Source organism: Phoca vitulina, unplaced genomic scaffold (genome assembly GCF_004348235.1).
Source record: "Phoca vitulina isolate PV1807 unplaced genomic scaffold, GSC_HSeal_1.0 scaffold14, whole genome shotgun sequence".
Lineage (NCBI taxonomy): Eukaryota > Metazoa > Chordata > Mammalia > Carnivora > Phocidae > Phoca > Phoca vitulina.
Window position 1 is genome coordinate 29006677 of NW_022589717.1, and position 27291 is coordinate 29033967.

Here is a 27291-nt window from a genome sequence, read left to right on the forward strand (position 1 = left end):
GGTTTATTCTGACACTGCTGAGGCCAGTGCGAAAGGAGGCTAATTAAAGCAGTATTGAATGCTGGCTCTCGACTCTGGGTTTGGGGAAATAGATCTGTATGTTTTCTTGGAGCTTGCCTGCCTGAGATTTCTGTGATTTATCTCTCCAAGAAAGGCAATAAATGGTTATCACAGAAGTCTTTATTATTAATTTACCCTGTGTTGTATTTATGGTAGTGCGGTGGGTGTTGTGGGATTTGGGAGTCTTGAACAGTCTCAAATTTTAGGGTTAGGGCTTTAGATAAATGGCCTTGAGGTCAAGGGCTGGCCTTTGTGTCTGCTCTAATCTAGTACTAAGCTTTAGGAAGGCAAGGGCGGTGCACGTTCTGAAGAAGTTTTCAATCGGCTGAGAAAGACAAGTATACCAATTGATTTGATTAAGGTGTGTTCTGGGAACACATGGAATGACACTCAGACTGTTCTGTGAGCTCATGGAAGCCCTTTTACAGAATGCTTAAACTAAGTCTTGGGAGACTTTTTGGAGTTTTGAATAGGCAAGAGGAGCAGGTGTTTTAGATGGAACAGTTTTTTAAAGACACAGATGGGAAAGAGCATGCGGGGAGCGGAGAATTACAAGTACAGATCTTCTTTGGGACACCTGTGTGGCTCAGTCGGTTAAATGTCTGACTTCAGCTCAGGTCATGATCCTGGGGTCCTGGTAACGAGTCCTGCATCGGGCTTCCTGCTCAGCGGGAAGCCTGCTTCTTCCTCTGCCTGCCGCTTCCCCTGCTTGTGCTATCTCCCTCCCTCTCTCTCTCTCTCTGGCAAATAGTACATAAAATCTATCAAAAAAAAAAAAAAAGTACAGATCTACCTCAACTTACAGTGGAGTTACACAGTGATAAGCCCATTGTAAGCTGAAAATATCAGTTAAATCAAAAATGCATTTAATACACCTAACTTATGGAACATCATAGCTTACTTTAACCATGCTCAGAACACTTAGACGTCAGCTTCTGGCTGGGCCAAAGCATCTTGAGAGAAAGCCTATTTTATAATAAAGTATTGAATGTCTCATGTAACTTGTTGAAACTGTACTGAAGGTGAAAAACAGAATGGTTGTGTGGGTACAGAATGGTTGTAAGTGTTGTGTACCTCATGGTCCCGTGGCTGCTCAGCATCATGAGAGTATTGTACCACCTGTCACCAGCCGGGAAAAGATTCAAATTCAAAATTCGAAGTATGGTTTCTACTAAATGTGTATTGCTTTCACACCATCATAAAGTTGAAAAAGTTAAACGATGGCAAGTCAGGGACTGTCTAGTTTTTGTATTACAGCTCAAGTTGCTTAACTCTCCCTGTTACGGTAAAATTTGAGGTGGAGAGTGGTATCTGTGAGAGGTAGATTGGGGTCAGGTGATAAAGGGCCTTGTATATCACTGTAGAGTGATTGGATACTTCTGGAATGGTTCAGAGCCACTGAAGGCTTTTAAGCAAGGGAGAAGCATGGTTAGATTTGCTTCTGGGCAGGGTGGAATGTGAACTTAGAGGGTGAGACAAAGTGTGGCCAGAGGGCTTGCCTACCGGTGTGTTGCAGGAGACAACATGTAATGAAGGCCTGAACTGAGGTCGGGGTTGTAAGGATGGAGCAGACAGGGTGGATTTGAGAAATAGTTAAGCACTAAAATTGGCAGAACTTGGTGATTGGTCTGATGTGGAGTAAGAGGGGTGAAGGAACGTGGGATGACCGCCAGGCCTCTGGCTTGGCTAACAAGGGTATCTAACTGAGCTCAAGATCTAGAACAGCAGGTTTGGGGAGTAGATGTGGGAGAAGAAGAGTTCAGTTTAAACCCTCTGAGTTTGAAGTCTGTCCAGCAGACAGGTAGATACTTGAGATGGAAGCTCAGGAGCATACTTCAGAGGCTGATGTAAAGATTTCAGCATAAGTCTTAGTTAAAACGGTAAAGGTAGAAGAGATCGCAGAAAAGGTGTGAGGAGATGAGGGGATCAATAGAGAACCCTGGGGGAACTGCAGTGTTTGAGAGCAGACAGACGAAAAAGAGAAATACCCACTTTATGCCTTCTTATTTTGCCCATACAACTCATCAAGGAACACCTAGTAATTTTATTGCCGAGAAAATGAGTTAGTGGGTTTGTAGGCTGTGTAAGTAGAATAAAGACTCGTGTACCCTGCTTTGTATTCAGAATGGCAATTTCAAATCCTTTTCCCCATCTATTGTAGACTTTTCATTTTCTGACGGAGTATTTGGTTAGACAGGCTCAGTCTTTGTGTTTTATGTCTACTTTTTTAGGTGGTGTAAAGTGTTTCAAATTCTTGCTAAACAGTTTATGTTGCCTCATAATCTGGTGTGATTTTTGAGAAAGATGCAGATCATTTAAACATTAGTGTGGAATTCTCTATTAGAGATGATAGTTCTCTCTTTTGTTCTTTTCTGTGAATCTTCACTTGAGGGAATTTGGCTTTTTAAAAAAATTTTGTATTTCACCTTTATGTATATATTCTAAATACAATATATAGTAAAATTCATTATCAACAGATTTTAGTTACATGTTAATTATCTTAATTTTAAATTGGCTGAACTCTAATTATAGAATAATGGTAACCTGCAGTAGGCTTCCACTTTCTACTTGGATAGGTTTTTCCATCCTCCAGCCTACCCTCCACAATGCTACTAAATGTCATCTTACTAAAATATAACTCTAATCTTGTCACTCTCCTGCTTTACACATTGCTCAGTAGCTTCTCCTTGTCTAGAATAACGGACATGCCCTTGGGCTGGACAGTCAGCCTCCCATGATCTGGCCCAAGACAACCTTTCTCACTTTACCTGCCATTCCCTCTCCATGTACCACACAGCAGTCATCCCTTGAGTGCTTGTCTTTCTGGAGCATTCCATGTACTTCCGTAACATCGTGCCTGTGTGTGGTCTGCCTGGGACACCTTCTCACCATTTCTCAACTTGACAAAATCCTTTTTGTCTCTAGCCTTCCTACATAGCCCTCAGCCTTCCCCAGGGTGGAATTCATTTTGTCCTTGGTAGCAATTTGTGCAATGACCTTTTCATCGTTTATTAGTTATGTCTATTTTCTCTGTGAGGTTGTAAGTCTTTTGAAGATAAATACAGTGACTTATCATTGGATCATTTGATAAATACTGAATTTCTATAAACTGCCAGGCTCTATCTCAACCACAGTTCTTATTACTACACCGGCAGCACCAATCACAAGACTTGGCATGTAGCAGTTAAAACTGAGTCTTTAGAGTTATCAAACCCATTGGCAGACAAGACCATAACATTTCAGATAATGTTTCAGACCAAGTTGTTTTAAAATACAGTGTCTTGGGGCACCCGGGTGGCTCAGTTGGTGAAGCGTCTGCCTTTGGCTCAGGTTATGATCCGGGGGTCCTGGGATCGAGCCCCGCATCAGGCTCTCTGTTCAGTGGGGAGCCTGCTTTTCCCTCTCCCTCTGCCTGCTGCTCTGCCTATCTGTGCTCTCTCTATGTCTCTGTCAAATAAATTAATAAATAAAATCTTTAAAAATAAATAAAATGCAGTGTCTTTTTTTTTTAATGCAGTGTTTACTTTTTTACTTTTGTGCTTTAGTCAAAGAAAAAAGGACTGAGTGCAGAGGAGAAGAGAGCCCGCATGATGGAAATATTTTTTGAGACGGTGAGTTGTTTTCTATAAGATTTTTAGTATTTTATGTAATTTTCTCCTTAAGTGTATGTCATTCAGTGTTTAATTGTACCTTTTTCATTAGGTATCAATGCTGATCAATTACCTGAAGAATGGATAAAATTCTGCATTTTTTTATTTCTGTGAAGCTATGGAGTAAGAAAGAACCCTACCCCAATGTTCACTTCTGTCCAGAATGATCTTTCTGAAGCATATATTTGATTGTGTCCCCTTTCTGCCTGGAAATGATAATATTGACATCTACTGATTGCTTCCTAGGTGCCAATCATTGTTCTGACCACTTAGTGTAGGTTATCTGATTCCATCCTTTTTAATTCTGAGATCAGTACTGTTATGATCCTCATTCTACAGATGAGGACGTCTGAGGCATAGCCTAAGATACCACCCTGGATCTCAAAAAATAAAAGTGGTAGTACTAGGATTCAAATCCCGGGAGGACCATCTGATTTTAGAGGCAGTGCTAAATGCTGCCTCTTTACGTTGATAAATCTGTCTGTAGTGTAACACATACATCATGGTACATAGGCCACTGTAATTTGTTTCAGATATTTGTACCTTCCACTAACAGGAAATATGTTTGAAGTTTCAGGTCCTAAGTGGCAGAGCCAGGATTCAAACCCAGGCACCTGGCTCTAGAGGCTGTTTCCTTTACTATTTTGCTATACATAGCTTTTTTTTTTTTTTTTTTTTTGCTTCCAGGTTCAAGTCTAAATCTTAGGCCTACAAAAAACACTAACTTCAACTTCCTGTGTCTTAGCTTAATACTTGATAGGACCTTCAAAGTCTAGTCTGGCCCCAACCTACTGACTACTTTCATTATATACAGGTGTGAAGAAGTTGGGAGAAAATGGCAAAGTAGAATATGAAATTAATAAGATAATAATAATACTTGACATTTTCATTTCGATAATGCAGATTTTCAGCAAAACATTCTGGGGACCTTTGTTTTAAAAACAGCCCTCTGAGTGTAATCTTACTAACGTTACCTGCCTGCAATGACTTACCAAAAGTCATTGGCAATTCAGAACAGAGTATCACATCAATAATGATGATTAGGAAGAGGCGCCTGGGTAGCTCAGTCAGTTATATGTCTCTGACTCTTGATTTCGGCCCAGGTCATCATCTCAGGGTCGTGAGATCGAGCCCAGCATTGGGCTCTGCACTCAGCTCAGAGTCTGCTTTATATTCTCTCCCTTTGCCCCTCCCCCTGCTCACACACTCTCTCTCTCAAATAAAATCTTTTAAAAAAAGAATGATGATTAGAAAGATAAATTGATGAAGTTTCCACGTGAAGATTATGACTATTCTACTGAGTTTGAATATTTTTCCTATGGTCTCAGCAAGAAAAATAGATTTAATTCTTACTAGGCAGTGGAAAGCTGGGGAGAGTGATGGGGGAAATTATTTTGTCCTTTACGATATTGTTAATTTTCTCACGTATCAAAACTGGCTGTTTCAGATTGAAAATTTTTCAACCCTGCTATCAATTAATGATACTGATGAGTATTATTAGCAGCTTCCAGAAGTTCAGTAGTCATTGAGTTTTTGCATAAAGCTAAAAATTGATTATATTGATTGATTTCAGTTCATATATTCCTATATATTCATTCGTGTGTGTGTGTGTGTTTGTGTTTGAAGTTGCTAATGTAATAGAAAAACTTAATAGCATGGGAGCAATATAGCTAAATGAGAGAGCACTTGCACCTGAAATCTGTTTTACTGAATAGCTTTGTGACCTTAAGTACTTGACCTACGTCTCAGTTTCCTTGTCTATTAAAGAGGATGGTAATACTTGTACCCAGCTGACAGTGTTGGTATGCGGGTTAAATGAGATAATCCATGTAAATTATTACAATGTCCAGGTCATAAGTACTTAATTAAAAGTTGTCTAGCTTTATAACTATGTGCCTTCCATGGTATCTTACACATGGTTTTATTTATTTATATATAAGTTTTATAAATTATAAAAATATGTATGTTTATATATATGTATATATATGTATATATATAAAGAGCTAGAGCCCATTATGTTTCTCTCTCCTTTATTACCTCTCTTTAATACTGTGGAGAACTAATATTTCCTTAAGACCATTTTCTCTGGACCACATTTTAGTTCTGAGGCTAGTACTTTGCAAGCCCACTTATCTACACAGCAACCCCACCGGGGCAGCCAGTATGTCTGGAGCTCTTCCTTGATGACCACGTATAGGCAGATGTCTCAGTGAGTTCATATTCTTTTTTCAGGGCATCTAAAATGTTTGCAAATAGATTTGATTAACTGATTTTTAAAAATGCATTAGAGGTCTGAAGGCAGTAATTTATTGCATGTTTTCTGAGACCCTAAAGTATTATCTTTATTTACAGATGTGCAAAAATTGATTTCACACTCTAAGACTGATGACAGTATTTTCCTTAATTTACTAAATCTTAAGCATATTGAGATGAAGTTACTTCTTCCAATATTTTATTATGAAAGATGAAAGAGTTTTACAGTTAATACCTATATGCCCAACACCTAGATTCTACCATTAACATTTTACTCTACTGGGCGCCTGGGTGGCTCAGTTGTTTAAGCGACTGCCTTCGGCTCAGGTTGTGATCCTAGAGTCCTGGGATTAAGCCCCACATCGGGCTCCCTGCTCAGCAGGGAGTCTGCTTCTCCCTCTGACTCTCCCCCGTCTCATGCTCTCTCTCTATCATTATCTCTCTCAATAAATAAATTTTAAAAAAATCTTAAAATAAAAACAAAAAAAATTTTACTTTATCATATATATATTCATCTTTCTACTCCTTTATTCATTTATATGTTCATTTTTGTGGGGGGAGGGAATTCACTTTAGAGGAGTTCTTTATACATGTCTTTTGTCAGGTATGTTTTGTGAATATTGTCTTCTGGTCAGTATTTGTCTTCATTTTCTTAACAATGACCTTGTATGAGCAGAAGTTTTAAATTTTTATGAAGTCTAATTTCCATCCTATTGAAGTTACCTTTTCAAGTTTATTTTAGAAGAAATAGATCCTAGATTTCCATTAAAACAATCAATAATTCTGTTATAATTACTGAATACTTGAGTCTTTTCAAATATTTCACTTTTGTTATCTAAGCTCTTTTCACCACTTCAGTCAAGGCTTAGTACAAGAATAAAGGAGTGTTCAGGATGCCTGGGTGGCTCAGTCGGTTAAGCGTCTGCCTTCGGCTCAGGTCATGATCCTGGAGTCCTGGGATCGAGTCCTGCATTGGGCTCCCTGCTCAGCAGGGAGCCTGCTTCTCCCTCTACCGCTCCCTCTGCTTGTGTTCCCTCTCTCGCTGTGTCTCTCTCTGTCAAATAAATAAATAAAAATCTTTTAAAAAAAAAAATAAAGGAGTGTTCTACATAGATTTTTTTTTCCAACTACAAGCAAGATTAAATATTCTACATGTTTATCTTCCCATAATGTTTTTTTTTTTTTTTAAGATTTTGCTTATTTGACAGAGAGAGCACACAAGCAGGGGGAGTGGCAGGCAGAGAGAGAGAGAGACACACACACACACACGCAGGGTCCCTGCCAAGCAAGCAGCCCAATGCAGGCTCAATCCCAGGACCCTGGGATCATGACCTGAGCTGACTGAGCCCCCAGGCGCCCCTCTTCCCATGTTTTGCTTTGCATGTGGTGGACATGCCACCTGTATAGGTGAATCATTGATAGGCAGCCATGAATTGTATAATTTTCCTATTGTTTAGGTATAGCTCTTCCATGAAACCTTAAATGGAAACAAATCTTGACAGTTGTCTGTTTTGCTTTTAGTTAGAACTGCTAAATCCGTGGCATATGATATATGCTAAGCAAATCACTGTGTTTTCTTAAAGTGTCAGAGGAGATGATTATCTCATGTTAAAGAATTCATCATAAGTAATTTTTATACTTCACTGGAAAGATGTTCTTTACATTCTGCTCTCCAATTACTTTAAAGAGTTGTATGTTATGCAAAATCTGTCCCTTTTAAATTCTGTTGAAGGTATCAAACAAGATAATTGCAGTTTCTTCTAACTCTAAAATGCTTGATTCTGTTGCACTGTTCATTACCAGACACAGCTTTTATAGTGCAATGTTTTATTAATATAGTTATGGTAAATATAAATATATAGTAGAAGATAAATACATTTTTTCATCTCTTTTTAAACTCTTTTAAACAGAAAGATGTGTTCCAACTAAAAGACATGGAGAAGATTGCTCCCAAAGAGAAAGGCATTAGTGAGTATCAAAGATGTGCTGAGATATTTTGGGAAATATTGGTCATCTTTTCTGCAATAGTCTTTCACTTTATGAAAACATAAATTTCTAGAGATGAAGAATGTTTGTAAGAGTACTTCCATGATGTCTTTGGACCATGACCATGATTCTTATGTATGGAGTATCTGCTTTAAAATGGAGTATGCATGCATACTTAAACCTACACACACAAGCACGCACACATCCATACACAAATATACACATTTATTTATAGGTATAATTACTTCAAAAGAAGTAAAAACTGTTCATGTATGTTCTGATATTTGTTAGATGTGACTTTGTATTTTTACATGGTATATTAGTTTTCTATGGCTGTTTAACAAATTACCCCAACTTGGTGGCTTAACACAATAGAATTTATTCTCTCATAGTTCTGGAGGCCAGAAGTCTAAAATCAAGGTGTTGGTAGAGTTGGTTCCTTCTGGAGATTCTGAAGGGGAATCTATTTGATGCTTCTCTCCTAGCTTCTGGTGACTGCTAGCAGTGCATGGCTTAATAGACACATCATTCTAATCTCTGCCTCTGTTTTCACATAGACTTCCCCTTTGTTTTCTCCCATTCTGTCTCTTATAAGGACATATGTCATTGGATTTGGGACCCACCCTAAATGTAGGATGATTTCATTCTATCATCCTTAATTGTACCCTTTTTCCAAATAAGGTCACATTCACAGGTTTTGGGAGTTAATCTTTTGAAGGGTCACCACTACATATGATATATTTATTTTTTTAAACCTTATTTTCCTTGTATAAGCTATACATGTTTATTTTAACAGATTTGAAAATTATAAAGTATATAATCAAAATAAAATTTGTTCGTGAGCCTTCTTTTCTGGGATCACCTCTGTTAACATTTTGGTATATTTTGATGTCTTATTCTTAGGTTCTATCTGTCTGTGTATGCATATATCTATCTTTTTTTTTTTTTTTTCCAGAGGGAACCATGCTGCATGTGCAGTTTTGTGTTCGTGTATTTTCTCATATAACATTAGATCATCTACATCTCCCTATGTCATTTGTTTTTTTAAGAAAATGATTTACAACATCTGCATCTCCTAATGTTTCATTCTTGACCACCTACTATACCATAATTTGTTTAGCCTATTACTATTATTGAACATCCAGATTGTGCCCAAATTTTGCTGCTGAAATCGATGTGTAACATGCTATCTACAAATTTTTTTCTAAAAAAACTGATTTTTTAGAGCTGTTTTAGGTTCACAGCAAAACTGAGAGGAAGGTACAGAGATGTCCCATATGCTTCCTGCTCCTCCCCACATGCATAGCTTCTCTGGTTGTCAACATCACTCACCAGTGGTACCTTTGTTACAGTTGACACATTGTAATCACCCAAAGTCCATGGTTTACATTGGGATTCACCCTTGCTGTCATACATTCTGTGAGTGTGGATAAGTGTATAATGACACAGATCCATCATTATGGTATCATGCAGAGTATTTTTACTGCCCTAAAAACCCTCTGTGCTCCATCTATTCTTCCCTTTCTCTCCTCACCCATAAATTTTTTTTCCACATCTCCTACTACTTCATTAGGAAAAGTTCCTAGAAATAGAATAGAAAATAGAGACTTGGGGCACCTGGGTAGCTCCGTCGGTTAAGCATCTGACTCTTGATCTCCACTCAGGTCTTGATCTCAGGATCATGAGTTCAAATCCCACACTTGAAATAAAAAGAAAAGAAAGTAGGGTCTTTTGTAGTTTTAGGCATTTAATATGTACTCTCAAAGTGCCTTCAGGAAAGGTTATACCAAATTATATTCACATTCATTTCTCAGAACTGTGTTTTCATTTTTAGAATCCTTGACATTTCATTTCACTTTGTACTTCTTTACAAGTGAGGTTGAATGGTTTGCACCTTTGGTGTTGATTTTTTTTTAATTTATTAAATCTTTAGTTTTTGTGTTTTTTTTAAGATTTTTATTTATTTATTTGACAGAGAGACACAGCGAGAGAGGGAACACAAGCAGGGGGAGTGGGAGAGGGAGAAGCAGGCTTCCCGCTGAGCAGGGAGCCCGATGTGGGGCTCAATCCCAGGACCCTGGGACCACTTCCTGAGCCGAAGGCAGACGCTTAACGACTGAGCCACCCAGGCGCCCCAGATCTTTAGTTTTCTAATAGATTTTGTTACATTTGGGGATCTGCTGTAGGAAAAATTGAAGTGGACGTTAAAATATGGATAATTTCTCAGTACAGTTTTACTTAATAGTAAGAATTGTTCATGAATTTCAAACATTTATGAAATATGACTTTACATTTTTATATGCTATTTTTTAAAGCTTCTTTCTGATTTTTTGTGGTCTTACTCCTAACCATAACATTCAGTTCACAAGTTTTTTTTTCTTTTTTAGTTTTCTTAGCGAAAAAGGCAATACACATTCATTTTTGGAAAAAACTTAGAAAAATGAACAAAAAAGAAGGAAATAAAAATTGCCTCTTACCCACAGCTCAAAAATAACCACTGTCTAATTAGTGCCTATTGTCTTTTAACTTTATTTTTTTTATAATTCTACATAATACATTTTGAATGCATGTATATCCATGCCATTAAATACTTTATAACATAAGTTTAATGATTACATAATATCCCATCCCAATAAAGTACTTTTAAAAGTCCAGTTATTGGACTGGTTTCCGATTTTTTGCTGTTGAAAACAGTGCTTTGACAAGCATCCCTGTGCATGTCCATCATTATTTTCTTTGGCCGAATTTATAACAATGGAATTTCTACATAAAAGGCATGCATAGATATATATTGCCAGATTTTCTTCCCATCTTGAGAGAACCCATTACCCTGAACGTTTTACATATTTTTTAGGTATTTTTGGTTTGGTAGTCAAGAAATCATATCTCATTGCTTTATTTGGCATTTCTTCAATTATTAGTGGGGTTGAACATTTTTGTTTATTAACTGTGTATATTTTGTAGCTGTCCATTGATGTACTTTTGTTTTTCTGTTGATGTGTTTGTCTTTTTTGTAGTTGTTATTTTTAAAAGCTCTTTGTTAATTTATTAACCCTTGATCTGTAATATTTGTTCCAAGTGTTATCTTCAGTTTTTCGCCTTTTAATTGTATTTATGGTGTGTCTTAATAGAGAGTCTTTAAAAATGATCTCTTTTAGCTGCTATGTCAGTGAAAGAAGTCCTTCAAAGCTTAGTTGATGATGGTATGGTTGACTGTGAGAGGATTGGAACATCTAATTATTACTGGGCTTTTCCAAGTAAAGCTCTTCATGCGAGGAAACGCAAGTTGGAGGTTCTGGAATCTCAGGTAAGCCAACACAGTTAAAAATTGCAGATGTGCTTTGTAAGAAAGAAATTTGTTTTACTTAATCTTCTTTTCATTTAATGGCTTCCATTAAATTTTTAACATGTATTATTTGACTCAAGATCTAAGGATAATCAAGATCTCTTTCTCCTAAACAATACAAGGAGCTTAGAATGTTCTAACTTTCATCCTCCCACATGCCATGATATTATTTTATAGTATTTTAGTTCCTTTTAGGGTTACAGAATGGTTGGGAAGGTACAGAGTTCCCAAATACAGTTGATTCTTTAACACCATGGGTTTGAACTGCATGAGTCCACTTCTACATGGATTTTTTCCAATACATATAATACTGTAAATTTATCTTCTCTTATGTTCTCTTAACATTTTCTTTTCCCTAGCTTGCTTTGTTGTAAGAATACAGTATATAATACATATAGCCTACAAAATATGTGTTAAACAACTGTTTATGTGATTGGTAGGGCTTCTGGCCAACAGTGGGCTATTAGCAGTTAAGTTTAGGGGGAGTCAAAAGTTATATGTGGATTTTTGACTGCATGAGGGTCACCCCGAACCTCTGCATTTTTCCATGGTCAACTGAAGAGTTCTCCACTATCCAAAAGTGGAGCATTCCTGTGAAACCTTTTTTTTTTTTTTTTTTTTTTTTAAGATTTTATTTATTTATTTGACAGAGAGAGACATAGCGAGAGCAGGAACACAAGCAGGGGGAGTGGGAGAGGGAGAAGCAGGCTTCCCGCAGAGCAGGGAGCCTGATGTGGGACTCGATCCCAGGACCCTGGGATCATGACCTGAGCCGAAGGCAGACGCTTAATGACTGAGCCACCCAGGCGCCCCCTGTGAAACCTTTTGTAAGCTAAAATGGCATAGAATGAAAAAGCAATTACCATTAATCTATATGGAAAAAATTGAGTGTTTCTGAACCCCATAAGTGGCCTCCCTTAGGCTTTTCTGATACCTGTAGGACACATCTTGCTAACAGATGCACAAAATAAATCAAGATAAAGCACAGATGCTCATTGATACAGTTCCGAGGTGTGGAGTTTGATGCTGAGATGCTGAGTGTAGTTCCCAGGGAAGGAGCTTGGTGGTGCCGCTCTCACTGATGTTGGTGCATGCTTACCTCTATACTGGTTTGCTACAAAATGAACGCTGAAACACTATTTTTGCTTTTTATCTTTTTTTGTAAAAGCAAAAAGACTCTTCAGATTTCTTTTAGTTAGCAAAAATAGGTACTAATATAGTCTTTCATAAAAGTAAAATGGCATATCATGAACTTTTGAAAAGTGACTTACATTTTGTGTTTAGTGTGGTACATTTGTTACAAATGATGAGCCAATATTGATACCTTGTCATTAAATAGAGTCCGTAGTTTACATTAGGGTTCACATTTTGTATGTTATGTGAATTTTGACAAATGCATAAATGTCATGTCTCCACAATTACAGGATCATACAGAATAGTTTCACTGCCCTAAAAATCTCCTGTGCTCCAGTTATTCGTCCATCCTTCCCTCTCCCTTAATCCCTAGCAACCATTGGTATTTTTTACTATTCTATAGTTTTGCCTTTTCTGGAATGTCATATTGTTGGAATCATGCAGTCTGTAGCCTTTTCAGATTGGCTCTAATACACATTTAGGTTTCCTCCATGTCTTTTGGTGGCTTGGTAGCTCATTTCTTTTTATTGCTGAACAGTATTCCATTGCATAGATGTGCTGCAGTTTGTTTATTCATTCAGCTATTAAAGAAAATCTTGGTTGCTTCCAAGAACGTGTATTTAGTCTGTATTACAAGATTCCACTACATTTTAATTTTATTTTTTTATTCTTTTATACAACTGAGGGGGTGAATTATCATGTGCAATTTACAGTGTAGGCAAGAAGTGGAACTTTAGGGAAATGGGCTATGGACTTGTTTTGGGGTGAGGCAAGGAAGAATCCTGATTCTCTAGAAGATAACAGGAATAGGAAACGTTAATCAGGAATAGTAAAGGAGATGAATTTTTTTCTGTTTGGAGATAATATGAGATTACATTTCTTCATAGGAATATTCTGAAACACCACTTTTTTAAAATGTCGCTCCTGGGTTTAAGAAGGTCAAAGTTTGTAGGCAGCCCTCAGTCTGTCTGTGTTTTTAATTATAAGCAACAAAAACTAACTCTGGCTGAGTTTAGCAGAAAAGGAATTTATTAGAAGATATAAGATGGACTTATAGAATCACTGGGAAGGCTAGAAACCCAGTTCGAAAAGTAGGCAGGAACTGAGGGAAGGTGCACAGCCAGACCACAGCCAAAGTCACGCCGTGAAACTTGTGTGGTGAGGATTCTGCTGCCCCAGGGCCATGCCATGACTTCTGCACCTAGCTCTATTGACAGTGCTGCTGACCAGTGGAAGATGATTCCATTGGTGCTCCTGACCCTGGCTAAAGAAGCGGATGTTGTTGCTGCCCCCCTTCCTCCCCCCAAAAAACCCTCAAAAAATGAAAAACTTCTGTCCTAGCTACCAATCACAGTTTTGGGAAGTACATATGATTGGCCAAGCCTGGGTTACATGCCCACACTCTAGTTGCCAGGGGAACTGGGGAAATAAATAATTGGGGTTTCTAGTTTCTATGATGGGAGGTAGCTCCCTCCTGTTGGCACCAGCAATTCCGTGAAATAGGAAGGGGGTTTGAATGGTGAGTAGCACTCTCTCTCCTACCAGGTTAGATATTTACAAAATAAATCGAGAGAAAAAAACTGGAAAAGAGCACAGGACTTGGAGTCAGAATAATAACAAAATTACTGAATACCTACTGTCCTCTGTATGCCAGACACTATTCTAGGCACTTGTAATCCATTAGTGGACAAAGAATGGAAGCAGGGAAACAGGTAGGTTAAGTTATTGGAATAATCCAGCTGTGAGGTAATGGTGGTTTGGACCTAGTGGTAGCAGCCTACCTACCCCTCCTTAGCTATAGGCAACCAGTAAGCTTCTTTTCTTTCTTTCTAAGATTTTATTTATTTATTTGAGAGAGAGCGCACGTGCATGTGAGCTGGGGGAGGGGTAAAGGGAGAGGGAGAGAAAGACTCTCAAGCAGACTGCGAGTGGAGCCCAACTCGGGGCTTGATCTCAGGACCCTGAGATCATGACCTGAGCCAAAATCAAGAGCCGGACGTTCAACTGACTGAGCCACCCAGGTGCCCCTCAGTAAGCTACTTTCTGTTTCTTGTGAATTTCCTTGTTCTGGACGTTTTATATGAATGGAATCACATAATGTGTATCTTTCATGACTGGCTTCTTTCATTTAGTGTAATGTTTTCAAGGTTTGTCTATGTTGTAGTATGTATCAGTATGCCATTCCTTTTTATGGCCAAATAATATTCCATTGTATGAATATACCACATTTTATTTATCCATTCATCAGTTGATGGCCATTTGGGTTGTTTCCACCTTTTGACTATTATATGCAATGTTGCTGTAAACTTCATGTATGAGTTTTTGTGTGGACATATGTTTTCATTTCTCTTGGGAATTGATGGGTCATATGATAACATGATTAATTGTTTGAAGAACTTCCGGACTTCTTTCTAATTTGGCTGCACCATTCACATTCTTACCAGCAGTGCGTGAAGCTTCCCATTTCACCACATCCTCACTGAAACTTACCATTACCTGACTTTTTTGACTCTAGCCATCCTAGTGGTTGTGAAGTGGCATCTCATTATGGTTTTGCTTTCCATTTCCCTGATGACTAATGATGTTGCGCATCTTTTCATGTGTTTACTGGCTATTTGTGATCTTCCTTGGAGAAATGTCTATTCAGATCCTTTTACCCCTTTTTTTATCTTTTAAACATGATGCTGCATTTTTTTTCCCCTCCTAGGAAACAACATGCATATTCATCACTCAGCAACTTTTTTAAAAAGTTAATCATGAGGGCGCCTGGGTGGCTCAGTTGTTAAGCGTCTGCCTTCGGCTCAGGTCATGATCCCAGGGTCCTGGGATCGAGTCCCACATCGGGCTCCCTCCTCGGCGGGAAACCTGCTCTCCCTCTCCCACTCCCGCTGCTTGTGTTCCTGCTCTCGCTATCTCTATCTCTGTCAAATAAATAAAATCTTTAAAAAAAAAAAAAAGTTAATCATGAAATTAGAAACTTTATACAGGGTAATTTACTTTTAGGCCTTATTGCATTTTTCTGTCTTCATGGTTTTTGTTCTTTTATCCTCTAAGAATTCCCTTGCCCTTCTTTTCTACCTAGCCAAATTCTAAACATCTCTTTTCTCAGAACCGTCTCAAGCTCCCATAGCTTACAGTGTTTTGGGCCTTCTCTAAACCTATAATATTTTTGGTTTTACCATAATATAATGTATTGCTTTGGCACATACTGCTGGTTTGCTATGTAATGAACATTGCTCCTTTCTTTTTTCTAACAAAACACTTTGTTGAGGCAGCAGTATGTCTTACAGAAAAAATGCTCATCTTCCCACACTCCTTTGCAACTAAGAGTGGCAATGGAAAACAATTCTGATGATGAGATGTAAATGGAAGACTAGCTTTGAGGTTTGTAGGAAAGTGTTTACTTTCCTCAAAAAGGCAAAACCCTTTTGCCTTCTTTTCCATGATGTAGACATGAGATTATATTGTAACCCTACAATAACAAGCATTAGTATGAAGACCTGTTCCTTAAGAATGTCAGAGCCTGAATAAAAAGGGCTTGGATCTCTGGTGGCATTTTGAGATGCTGCGCTAGCCTTGGACTGCCTAACCTCTGGGCTGTTTAATCCAGTTTTAGTCAAAAATTCTGTTATTTTAGCTGCAGGTACTCTAAATGGATACAATTGCTTTGAAGATTTCTTTTGCATAAATGTAACTTAGATTTTTATTAGTCTATCTCTTTGTAACAAACTGTTTACTCCAAAACTTTGGGGCTTAAAGAAACAAATATTGATATTTCACAGTTTCTGTGGATCCAGGCATGGCTAGTTAGGTACCTCTGGCTCAAAGTCTCACATAAGGTTGTAGTCAAATAGTCGGCCAGCGTGGCATTCTCATCAGAAGGCTCATCTGGGAGAGGACTTACTTCCAAACTCAATCATATGGTTATTGGATTTAGTCCCCTGAAGGCTGTTGGACTGAGGGCCTTGACTCCTTGATAGTTTTTAGACAGAGGCCTCCCTCATTCCTTTTATCAAGGGCTTCTCCATAGGATGGCTCACAGTATGGCAGCTGCCTTCCCACACAGCAAACATGAGGGAAGTCCAAGACAGAAGCTATTGGGTTTGTTGGCAACTTAATCTTGGAAGTGACATCTCTTTACATCTGCTACATTCTGTTTTAATGAAACAAGTCATTAAACACAGCCCACACATAAGCAGAGATTACAAATGTGCATAAATACCAAGGGGCAGGGATCATTGTGGCCATCTTAGAGAATACATGCCACAGATTTTAAATTTTGTTTAACTTCTCAGACGTATAGTCTTAGCCTCTTGATTAGTTTTTAATAGCTTTATTGAGGAATAATTGACGTACAAAAACTGCTCACCTTTAAAGTTTAAAAATTGATAAGTTTTGGCATATGTATGTATCCATGAAACCATCACCACAGTCAAGATAATGAGCATATCCTTCATCCCTAAAAGTTTCTTCATTCCCCTTTTTAGTCTTTCTCTCCTGCCCTTCCTTTCCCTGCACTGTTTCCCCTGCCCCCATCCTCAGGCAAGCACTGATTTGCTTTCTGTCACTATACATTGGTTTGTATTTCCTAGAATTTTAAATAAATGGAATCATACAGTATGTACTCTTTCGTCCTGGCTTTTTTTACTCAGCGTAATTATCTTAAGATGTATCCATGTTGCTGTATTATTCATTCATTTTTATTGCTTAGTGATATTCCATTGTATGGAGATATGACAGTGTTTATCTGTTGATAGACGTTTGGGTTTTTTGTTCTAATTTTGGGTTATTAGAAATAAAGCTGCTATAAATATTTGTGTACAAGTCTTTTTAGGGATGTATGTTTTTATTTATGTTGGGTAAATACCTAGGAGTGAAAAGGCTGGATCATATGGTAGGTGTATATTGAACTGTTTTCTGAAATGCTCTGTCATTTTACATTCCTACCAGTAATGTATGAGAGCTCCCAGTTGCTCCACATCCTTGTCAATACCTGGTATGATATCCATTCTGATAAGAATATAGTGATATCTCATTGTGGCTTTTCTCCATTTCCCCAATGACTAATAATGTTGAGCATATTTGCACATGTTTATTTGTCATCCATATGTCCTCTTTGATAAAGTGTCGGTACAGATCTCTTACCTTTAAAAAAATTTTTTTGTCTTTTTTTTTTTTTTTTTTTTTAGAGAGAGAGCGCATGTGTGAGCTGGGGTGGGGAGGGGCTGAGGGAGAGGGAGAATCTTTTTTTTTTTTTTTTAATTTTTTTATTGTTATGTTAATCCCCATACATTACATCATTAGTTTTAGATATAGTGTTCCATGATTCATTGTTTGTGCATAACACCCAGTGCTCCATGCAGAACGTGCCCTCCTCAATACCCATCACCAGGCTAACCCATCCTCCCAACCCCCTCCCCTCTAGAACCCTCAGTTTGTTTTTCAGAGTCCATTGTCTCTCATGGTTCTTCTCCCCCTCCGATTTCCCCCCCTTCATTCTTCCCCTCCTGCTACATTCTTCTTCTTCTTTTTTTCTTTCTTAACATATATTGCATTATTTGTTTCAGAGGTACAGATCTGAGATTCAACAGTCCTGCACAATTCACAGCGCTTACCAGAACACATACCCTCCCCAGTGTCCATCACCCAGTCACCCCATCCCTCCCACCCCACCCCCCACTCCAGCAACCCTCAGTTTGTTTCCTGAGATTAAGAATTCCTCATATCAGTGAGGTCATATGATACATGTCTTTCTCTGTTTGACTTATTTCGCTCAGCACAATACCCTCCAGTTCCATTGTTGCAAATGGCAAGATCCCATTCCCTTTGATGGCTGCACAATACTCCACTGTATATATATACCACATCTTCTTTATCCATTCATCTGTTGATGGACATCTTGGCTCCTTCCACAGTCTGGCCACTGTGGACATTGCTGCTATAAACATCGGGGTGCACGTAGCCTTTCGGGTCCCTACTTTTGTATCTTTGGGGTAAATACCCAGTAGTGCAATTGCTGGATCATATGGTAGCTCTATTTTCAACTTTTTGAGGAACCTCCATACTGTTTTCCAGAGTGGCTGCACCAGCTTGCATTCCCACCAACAGTGTAGGAGGGTTCCCCTTGGAGAGGGAGAATCTTAAGCAGGCTCCATTCTCAGCGTGGAGCCCAATGCAGGGCTCAGTCTTACGACCTTGAGATCATGACCTGAGCTGAAATCAAGAGTCAAATGCTTAACCGACTGAGCCACCCAAGTGCCCCTTTTTTTGTTGTTGTTGTTTTTTTTTTTTTTAAACTTGGGTTGTTTTTATTATTGAGTTTAGACAATTCTTTATATAGTCTAGAGGCAAATCCTTTATTAAATAAATGTTCTCTGAACTTTTTTCTACCAGTCTTTGGCTGTCTTTTCATCTTCTTGACTATCTTCTGAAGAGCAAAAGTTTTTAATTTTGTTGAAGTCCAATTTATCAATTTGTTTCTTCATGGTTAGTGTTTTTGGTGGTGTATCTTACCTTCTTCCAGGTAATTATTTGTGCCTGAAATTGGGCATAACAGGGGCTGATTAAACATTTCTTGAGCCAGAGAAACTCTTTACCCTTCAGGGAAAAAAAGGCCAAATGTACGTTTTTTATTTCTTAGCCTCTGGATTTAGCATATCTACTTAAGTGGAGAAGCTTGGCAAATATTAATAGAAGTAAGGAAGAGATCTAATTAGAATCTCTAGTACAGTGAATCTATTTTTAAAAAGTGAACTTAATATCACTGTTTGCTCTGAATGTTTGAGGAATAGGATGTTCTAATTAGTTACTGTCAATATACTCCTCTCCCTATAGGTCTGAGAGCTGGCATCAAATGTATTTGTGACACACCCCTCTCTCCACTCCCCCATTTACAAGCTGTAGGCCAAAGATTAATCTCGCACACCTGCTCAGAAATCAGGTCAAGTCAGAGGTGAACACCTAGGCAGTAGTCCTATGCCTTCTGTTCTAAGCACTCCAGAAGTAAATGAAAAACATGATTTTGATATGTTACTTGTAGAAGGTTGATAGCCCTTGACATTTGCTATATATAGTTGTTTAAAACAAAACAAAACAAAACTCAGTGCCTTTTCACTGACCTAAACCTGCTTTAGTCTTTCACTAAAATTTGAGATGGCATGTCAGTATCAGACTGTGCCCCCATGGTTCTGAAGATCACTTATTTTAAAGAAGCAATGTGGCTTAATGGAAAAAGTAGTTCGAAGTGAGACATGGATTGAAATCACAGCCTTACTTCTTACTAGTTGTAGGATCTTCTGAAATATTTCTTAAACTCTTTAAAGCCTCAGTTTCCCAGTTCATAAAATAGAGATTATACTTGAAAGGGTTGTGATAAAGATTAAGTGATATGTGTAAAGTGCCCGGTGTACTAGGTACTCTGTATATGGTAGCCAAAAGTTCAGCTAAATTAGTATGCACTCAGGAGTACACTGTAAGTTTATTTGTTCAGTCAGAACAAATATTTGAGGGTCTATTACGTGCAAAACATTTTACCAGATACTGGAGGTAATTTGTAAAAGTAGAAGTCAAGATTCATGCTTTATAAGAACATCTAATCTGTGCTAAAGATAATATATATGCACATGAAAGAGTGAAAATAAGAGTGAAAAGAGAGAAAATAAGAAAAATGTAATAGAGTGGTGATTAAAAGTGCTGCAAGAGAAGTTGGGATTTATATAAATATAGAAAGTACTCAGTGTTGCAGTGAATCAGATTCCAAATTCAAGGTTGCACTGAAGGATTATTTGGCATATTGCCAAAGTGAAGGGTTAGCTTCCTTTGAGTTTCTTGTTAATTACTTCCAGATTAGAGAGAGAGTGGAGGAACTCTAAATTTCCTTCCTTCATTTGTCTGTTTGTTTCTTTTTCATCATTCTGTTCTGCTTTGGTTCTGCCAGTGATTCCAATTCTATATAGGAATGTATTCGTCTCTTGAAAATGGACATTCTTGTAGTAGACCTGAAAATTAAATCAAGAAACACATTTTGTTTTCCTCCCTTGCCTTTAGGTTGTAGGTATTGATCATCATTATAGACAGTCTAAAAGCCTCATGGTTATAATTTATGTTTCTCTTTAACATTTTCTAAGATGGCAAATAAGCCATCAACTATGTGTGGGTCGCATTAACTGCTTTGACAGGTATCACTATATGTCTGCTCTGTGCATGCACTGTGCTAACTTCTTTAGGCAATATAAAAATACTAGCATACTGTACTTGGTAAGGCACGATAAATACCATAAATAGTTAACTTTTTATGAAAAGACATAGTTAATTAGCTTTTTAGTTTATGTAAGATTAGTGCCAAATACTATCTGTTCTATGGGTCCTAATTGTTATATGAGTTTAGAGGAGGGAAGATTTTTATAAATCCACATACTTCAGGGAGACTTCTTAGAAATGATTATTTTGAGCTGCAAGTTGAGTAGATTTATTTTATTTTATTTTATTTATTTGACAGAGAGAGAGCACAAGTAGGCAGAGTGGCAGGCAGAGGGAGAGGGAGAAGCAGGCTCCCCGCTGAGCAGGGAGCTGGACGCGGGGCTCGATCCCAGGACCCTAGGATCATGACCCAAGCCTAAGGCAGCCGCTTAACTGACCAAGCCACCCAGGTGCCCCACAAGTTGAGTAGATTTAGATGGATGGAGGAGATTCTCAAGGGGGGACAGAAGGGAGCCACTGATGCTAATGTTGGAAATGGCAGCCAAAATTCACTGAGCACTTCTCCAGGTAGAGTTTTAAGAGTTTGTCTTAATCCATTGAGGCTGCTATAACAAAATACCACAGACTGGGTAGCTTATAAACAACAGAAACTTGTTTCTCACCATTCTGAAAGCTGGTCAGGTAGGATACTCTTCTGGGTCACAGGCTTCTTGTTATATCCTCACCTGGTTTAATTGCTTAGGCATCTCTCTGGAGCCTCTTTATGTGGCACTAATCCCATTCTTGAGGGCTCCACCTTCATGACATCAATACCTCCCAAAGCCTTACCTACCTAAGGTTATCAACATTACCTTTGGGGGTTAGGGTTTCAACATGTGAACTATGGGGGGAACAAAAACATTCATACCATAGCAGAGCTTTTGCATGCTTCATAGCATTTGACTCTTACAACTGCATGAGGTAGGCATTAACTCTACCTACGTGAGAAGACTGAGGCACCAAGAGGGTAAATAACTTGCCCACAGTGATAGTACTAGTAAATGGTAAAGCAAGATTTGAATCCAGGCATTCTGACCCCACATTCCTTGCACATAACCACAGGTAAACAAAACTTTAAAGCAGATTATGTTCAGTGGACAGTTGGTGACCAGTTTGGAAAGAAGATGTAAGTTTTTGTTTTATAGTAATGGGAAAATAAGGTTGGAAATTGGATCGAGGCCCATATTACGGGGTATCTTAGTGGTTGGGTGGATTTTATTATGTACACCAAGCAGGGAAAGTTGAAGATTTTCCTGCCAGAATATTTTTATTTATTTTGCTGATCTAATTGCTTTTAAAAATTAAATTATAAGCTTAGAAAATAATGTTGTTACATCGTGGTATTAAGCAAAAAACTCCCCCCACTCCCCCCATATAGGTGAGTAAGACATTATTAATGTTGCTGAGAATAATGTAATGTGTAGTAATTTATTTCTGCATGATTGAAATAAATATTTGGATTGGGTTAGAAGAAATAGTTGTTAAACTAGTCTCTCTAAATAGCTGTGACATAGATGCATTCCTGAGCCTTTTCACATAAATTACTAACTTTCTTGGGCAAGAAAAGCTCACGTGGAGCTGAGAATGGTGGTGCATGTTTAAGTCTGCTAGTGCTTCTGAAATAGATTCAAATATATTATGCTGTTTGGATGGTAGTAGAAGCAGCCCTTTTGGTTCCACAGAAAGTAGAAATAACCAGATCTTTTTCTCCTAAGTCTTGTTGTGAATTTGTTGTCAATTTTTGTGTAGCTTAAAAATTAATTCCATTGTGGGAACTCCCCAGTGAAATGGCACTTCTCTGTATCCTGAAGAATGTATAGAACTTTTTAAAGGTCAAGAGATGATTTTTTCTTCTTGATAACTGTTTCAGGAGTTTTGGCTAAAACTTGCTGATTTTTCCCACTGTGATAATGATTTTAGTCAGTGTGTCTGTGTGGGTGTATGTGTGAAAGAGTGAAAGAGAGAGAGAGAGAAAGTGTATATGTATATGTCCGTGTGTGTGTGTCCGTGGTCTAACTATTTTTTGTGAAGAAAAGCAAGACAAAAATGCATTAGGATAAGCTATTCTTTCCATCATCTTCTGATTCTCCTTTTCTTTGTTTCAAATAGCTGGGCCTTAAAAATGAAGGAACAATCTCAACCTCAAGGGAATGACTTCCTTCATTTTACCTTAGCTTATATTGATGGATGTAGGATGGTGTCCTCTAATGTATACGTGACTAAATAAGAGCAATAAAATTACTGTGTTTGACATGCTAGTCATACAGAGTCACCTGGCAGTATTGGAAATAACTGACCACTGCTGATTTGAAATGCACATTTTTTAGTCTTTTCCCAAAAGGAATACCATTTCCTTTTTTTTTTTTTTAAGATTTTATTTATTTATTTGACAGAGAGCAGGAGAGAGAAAGAGAAAGCACAAGCAGGGGGAGCAGTAGAGGTAGAGGGAGAAGCAGGCTCCCCACTGAGCAGGGAGCCCGATGCTGGACTCAATCCCAGGACCCCGGGATCATGACCTGAGCCGAAGGCAGGTGCTTAACCGACTAAGCCACCCAGGCGCCCCAGGAATACCATTTCCAATATGCTTTTATTTTTGTATTCACATCCCTGTCTATCCTTCCAGGACTCCCTGTTCTGAGTTGGATATTTCTTTTCTTTCCTGCCAGAGCACCCTGAGTGTAACTCCAATCCACCACCCTGTGCTGCAGCTGTTAGGTGACTCAACCCTATCACGTAGGCAGCCTGTATCCTCAGGACTGGGCACAGTTCTTGGCAAATGACAGGTATTTGACAAGTGAATGAGAATTAAAGGAAACAAAGGGTATGAAGTTAGTTCTAATGAAACCATCCACTGATTCAGAGAATTTCATTAGTGCTGCAGCGAGTCTATGTAGCAGTTTTTAACTGATGTTTTAAAATTTAATTAAGGGGTCAGAATTATGGAAATCACACCTTTTTAAAAAAAATTATTTTGCTCTCCTAAGGTCTTCCATAGTTCTTTATCTAAGTTCTGATTTGCAACCCATTTATTACTAGTGGAAGGTAGTCTAGGGGACACATTTTCTAGGACTAGGCTTGTGTTAAGCATTGCATTTTGAAATCCCCACTAAGCTGGATTTCAGACACAGTGTATTGATTTGGGAGACACTAATAGATTCTCTTATGATTTAAAGATTTATTTTTTTAAACTAGTTTTTAGAAGTGAGTATATAGATTATTTATTGCCAAAACCAAGTGAATAAAGAGTAGGTCCACTAATGGGCCAAGTGGACAACTTTGAAATGTTTTTAAATAAAAATAAGCATTATTTCTATTGAAACTCATTCAGTTCAGTAAATGTTTAGTGAATGCTTGCTGTGGCAAGCATTGGACCTGATGAGAGGGACATAATGATAAATTAGGTAGTTCCTGTCCCCAGGACCTCACAGTCTAGTGAAGAGACACACACGTCCACAGATCATTGCAGGGTGGTGTGATATGTGTTATACTGAAGAAGATGGAAGTACAAAAGGGGGTGAAAGTTAATTCTGCTGAGGATAGCCTTTGCAGTTAAGGAAGGAGACATTTAAGTTGGTTCTGAAAAGAATCATGGGAGCTCATAAGGGTCTTGAGGGTGAAGGGCATAGTGGGTAACAGAGATGTTAAGGCAGTGGCTTAAGAGGCTCCAGAAACAGATTCTTTAGAGTCAAATCCAATTTCTTCCATTTACTAGAAATCTCTTTTGCCTCTCTTTTCTCATATGCAAAATGTTCCTAATGTTTCCTACTTCACAGGGTAGTTGTGACAATCAACTGTGTTATATATAACTGCTTACAACAATGACTAATACATAGAAATGTGCTTTTTTTTTTTTTTAATGTAAACTCTACGCCCAGCATGGGGCTTGAACTCATGACCTGAGATCAAGAGTCGAATGCTCTACAGATTCAGCCAGCCAGGTGCCCCAATATATAGTAATGCTTTAGCTTTTGTAATTTTATGCAAAGACCAGGTGTGTATAGAACTATCTAATGTGTGATAGGATCTTTTTTTTTTTTGAAGTTTTTTTTTTTTTTTTTTTTAAGTAATCTCTACACCCAACGTGGTGCTCGAATTTACAACCCTGAGATTAAGAGTCGCATGATCTAGTGACTGAGCCAGTCAGGCACCTCACGTATGAGGTGTTGTTCTGTACTCTTGTCCTGTACTGCTCCATTTTGAGTAAGGGATGAATGAACTATAGCTGGATTGGTAGGCAGATGCTGATAATAAAGGACTCTTTCTTACTTGAAGGATTTTGAGTAGCGAAATGAGATAATCAGAGCCTTATTTTATTTTAAAGATTTTAGTTATTTATTAGAGAAAGAGAGCATGAGCTGGGGGGAGGGGCCGAGGGAGAGAGACAAGCAGACCCCCTGCTGAACAGGGAGCCCTTGACTCTGACTCCGGGCTTGATCTCAGGACCCTGAAATGACCTGCGCCGAAGGCAGCCGCTTAACCGGCTGAGCTATCCAGGCGCCCCTCAGAGCCTTATTTTAGAAAGATGGTTCTGTTGGCAGTACAGAGGATAAGTAGGAATGTCCACTGTAAAACTGTTCAGCTAAGAGATGATGAAGTCCTGAAATAAGACACTGGCTCTAGGGTTGAGGAAAATAGACAGACTGGGGCGAAGTTTAAGAGTGGAGTCTGTAGTCATGAGCAGTGTACACTTTGAGTCCATAAAGTTCAGATTTTTTAAAAATAGTAATTTTTATCTAAATATAGATTTCCCCTTTGTTGCTTGTCTTTGTGTGTGGGTGAAAGCATGCTGTCTGTCTATATTCTCTGAAAGTCAGGTTCAGGTAGCATAAGTGATGACAATGATAATGTTTTTGAGTGAAAACATATACAAGATCCTTACATAGCCAATATAAATGCTCAGGTTACAAACTCACATGGGCAAAAATTAAACCTAATTTCAAATTTGAGCCTAGTCCGCCTGGTAGTAAAAAACGAAGTCACCTGAGGGATTTTTCAGTAAACTCAATGAACTGAGATAAATTCAGCCAGTTTGGATTCTTCCCTCCCCAGTGGCCCACTTTCTCTTTGGGGTGAACATCTGTATTCTGGCTTACATAGGAATGGTTTGGGAAGAAGCATCTGGTCCTTAGCATTTATCTAGGCTGGCATCACCTGAAATACCAGTGTTCCTTAGTCTCTGCTTTGCAGCTGCATCTCTTACTTGGGTTAGTACACCCTTGCTTTTTCTTGAACATGGGCACCCTCACTCCCAGCGAGGTCTCCCAGACCACTCTGGGTCTGTAAGAATGAGATGGAGCAGCTCCAGGCCCACCGTGCTCCAGATAACACAGGCAAGAGTGCTTCTTCGCACCTCCTGTGCCCTGATGGTGTGGACAACAGCGGTAGGTAGGGCAGGGTTATGAGAAATCCTCACCAGCGTCTAACTTTTGCTTGCTTCCCAGACTCTCTTCCTCCTCTCCTACTTTTCGTTGGTCACTTGGGAGGACAGAGCAGGACTGGTCCTGGCCGGTCTTAGAGTTTTCTGACTTACACCTTGACTTTGAATTCTGAAAATACAAAAAGAAACAAAAAAAATCTCATGGTTCCCCTTTGCTATTATTGAAGTTTTTTCATGCTCCATTAGAGCATTTATCACACTTGTCATTTTTATACATCTCTCTCATATTAAGTATGTGGCTCAAACTAAGAGACTTTTTTTTTTTAAATCTTCAACTTCTCTCCTCCAAACCTAACACGAAGCCTGATAGAAAGTAGGCATTAAACCATTTGAACAAATGAAGGAACACATCATACAACTGATCAGCTTCTAAACCATGTTCTTACTAGCTTTAAAGTTTTCTAGGATGTTTGATAAAGATTACTTTTGTCTGCAAGTAATTGAATATCTGACTAAAAGTGGCTTAAATGGAAGTTTATTTTTCTCACATACGGTCCGGAGGTGGGTGTCTCTTAATCTTCATCAGTGATGTGGTGGTATCAGAGTCGGCATCGTTGGGATCCTCTTGGCCTTTCCATCATGGTCAGGAGATGACTGCCCCAGTTCCTTTTGTCATAGCTGACGAATGGTATGGAAGAGGGGAAAGGGAAGTTGCTGGAATCGCTGTCTCTCTTAGCGGGAAAACAAAAGCTTTCCCAGAAGCTCTCCTGTAGACTTTTACTTAATTTTTATAGGTTAAGTAGTGTCACACTGCTGCTTCTCGCTCTAGAGGAAACTGGGAGTGGAACTGGGTAAGGGAGGAAGGAGGTTGGAGGTGGACTAGATGAGTCAGTAAGCCAAGGAAAGGGTTGGCGGCAGGCATAGTAATATAAATAGGACATTATTCTATGGGAGTATAAAGTTCTATAACTGTAGCATAATTGATCAGGTAGTAGTGTTTAATGATAATGTAGTCCATTCTCTATGAATACCTGAGTTATACCGAAAACACTCTGCTTTACCTTTGATTCCCCCCCCCCCCGGATGCAGTAGTGATGCTAGGCTATAGTGTTATAATCAACAAATGATATTCATGTTTTGATTTTTCCTTAAAATATGGAAATACTTGACCATTTTCTTGTTGTATAATCTTTTTTTTGCTAGTTTTGCTTACAAATACATTTTCACTGGTGTATGTTTACACTTCT

The 27291-nt window shown here is 38.5% G+C and overlaps 1 protein-coding gene across 1 annotated transcript in view; it reads left to right on the forward strand.

The window, feature by feature from the left end:
* Positions 1-27291, forward strand: part of MND1 (meiotic nuclear divisions 1) — a 66795-nt gene that overhangs the window by 2819 nt on the left and 36685 nt on the right. Inside the window, exons 2-4 of the mRNA XM_032412701.1 lie at positions 3606-3671; positions 7874-7931; positions 11108-11256. Of these exons, the coding sequence (XP_032268592.1) occupies positions 3606-3671; positions 7874-7931; positions 11108-11256 (273 nt within the window). The remainder of the gene's footprint in view (positions 1-3605; positions 3672-7873; positions 7932-11107; positions 11257-27291) is intronic.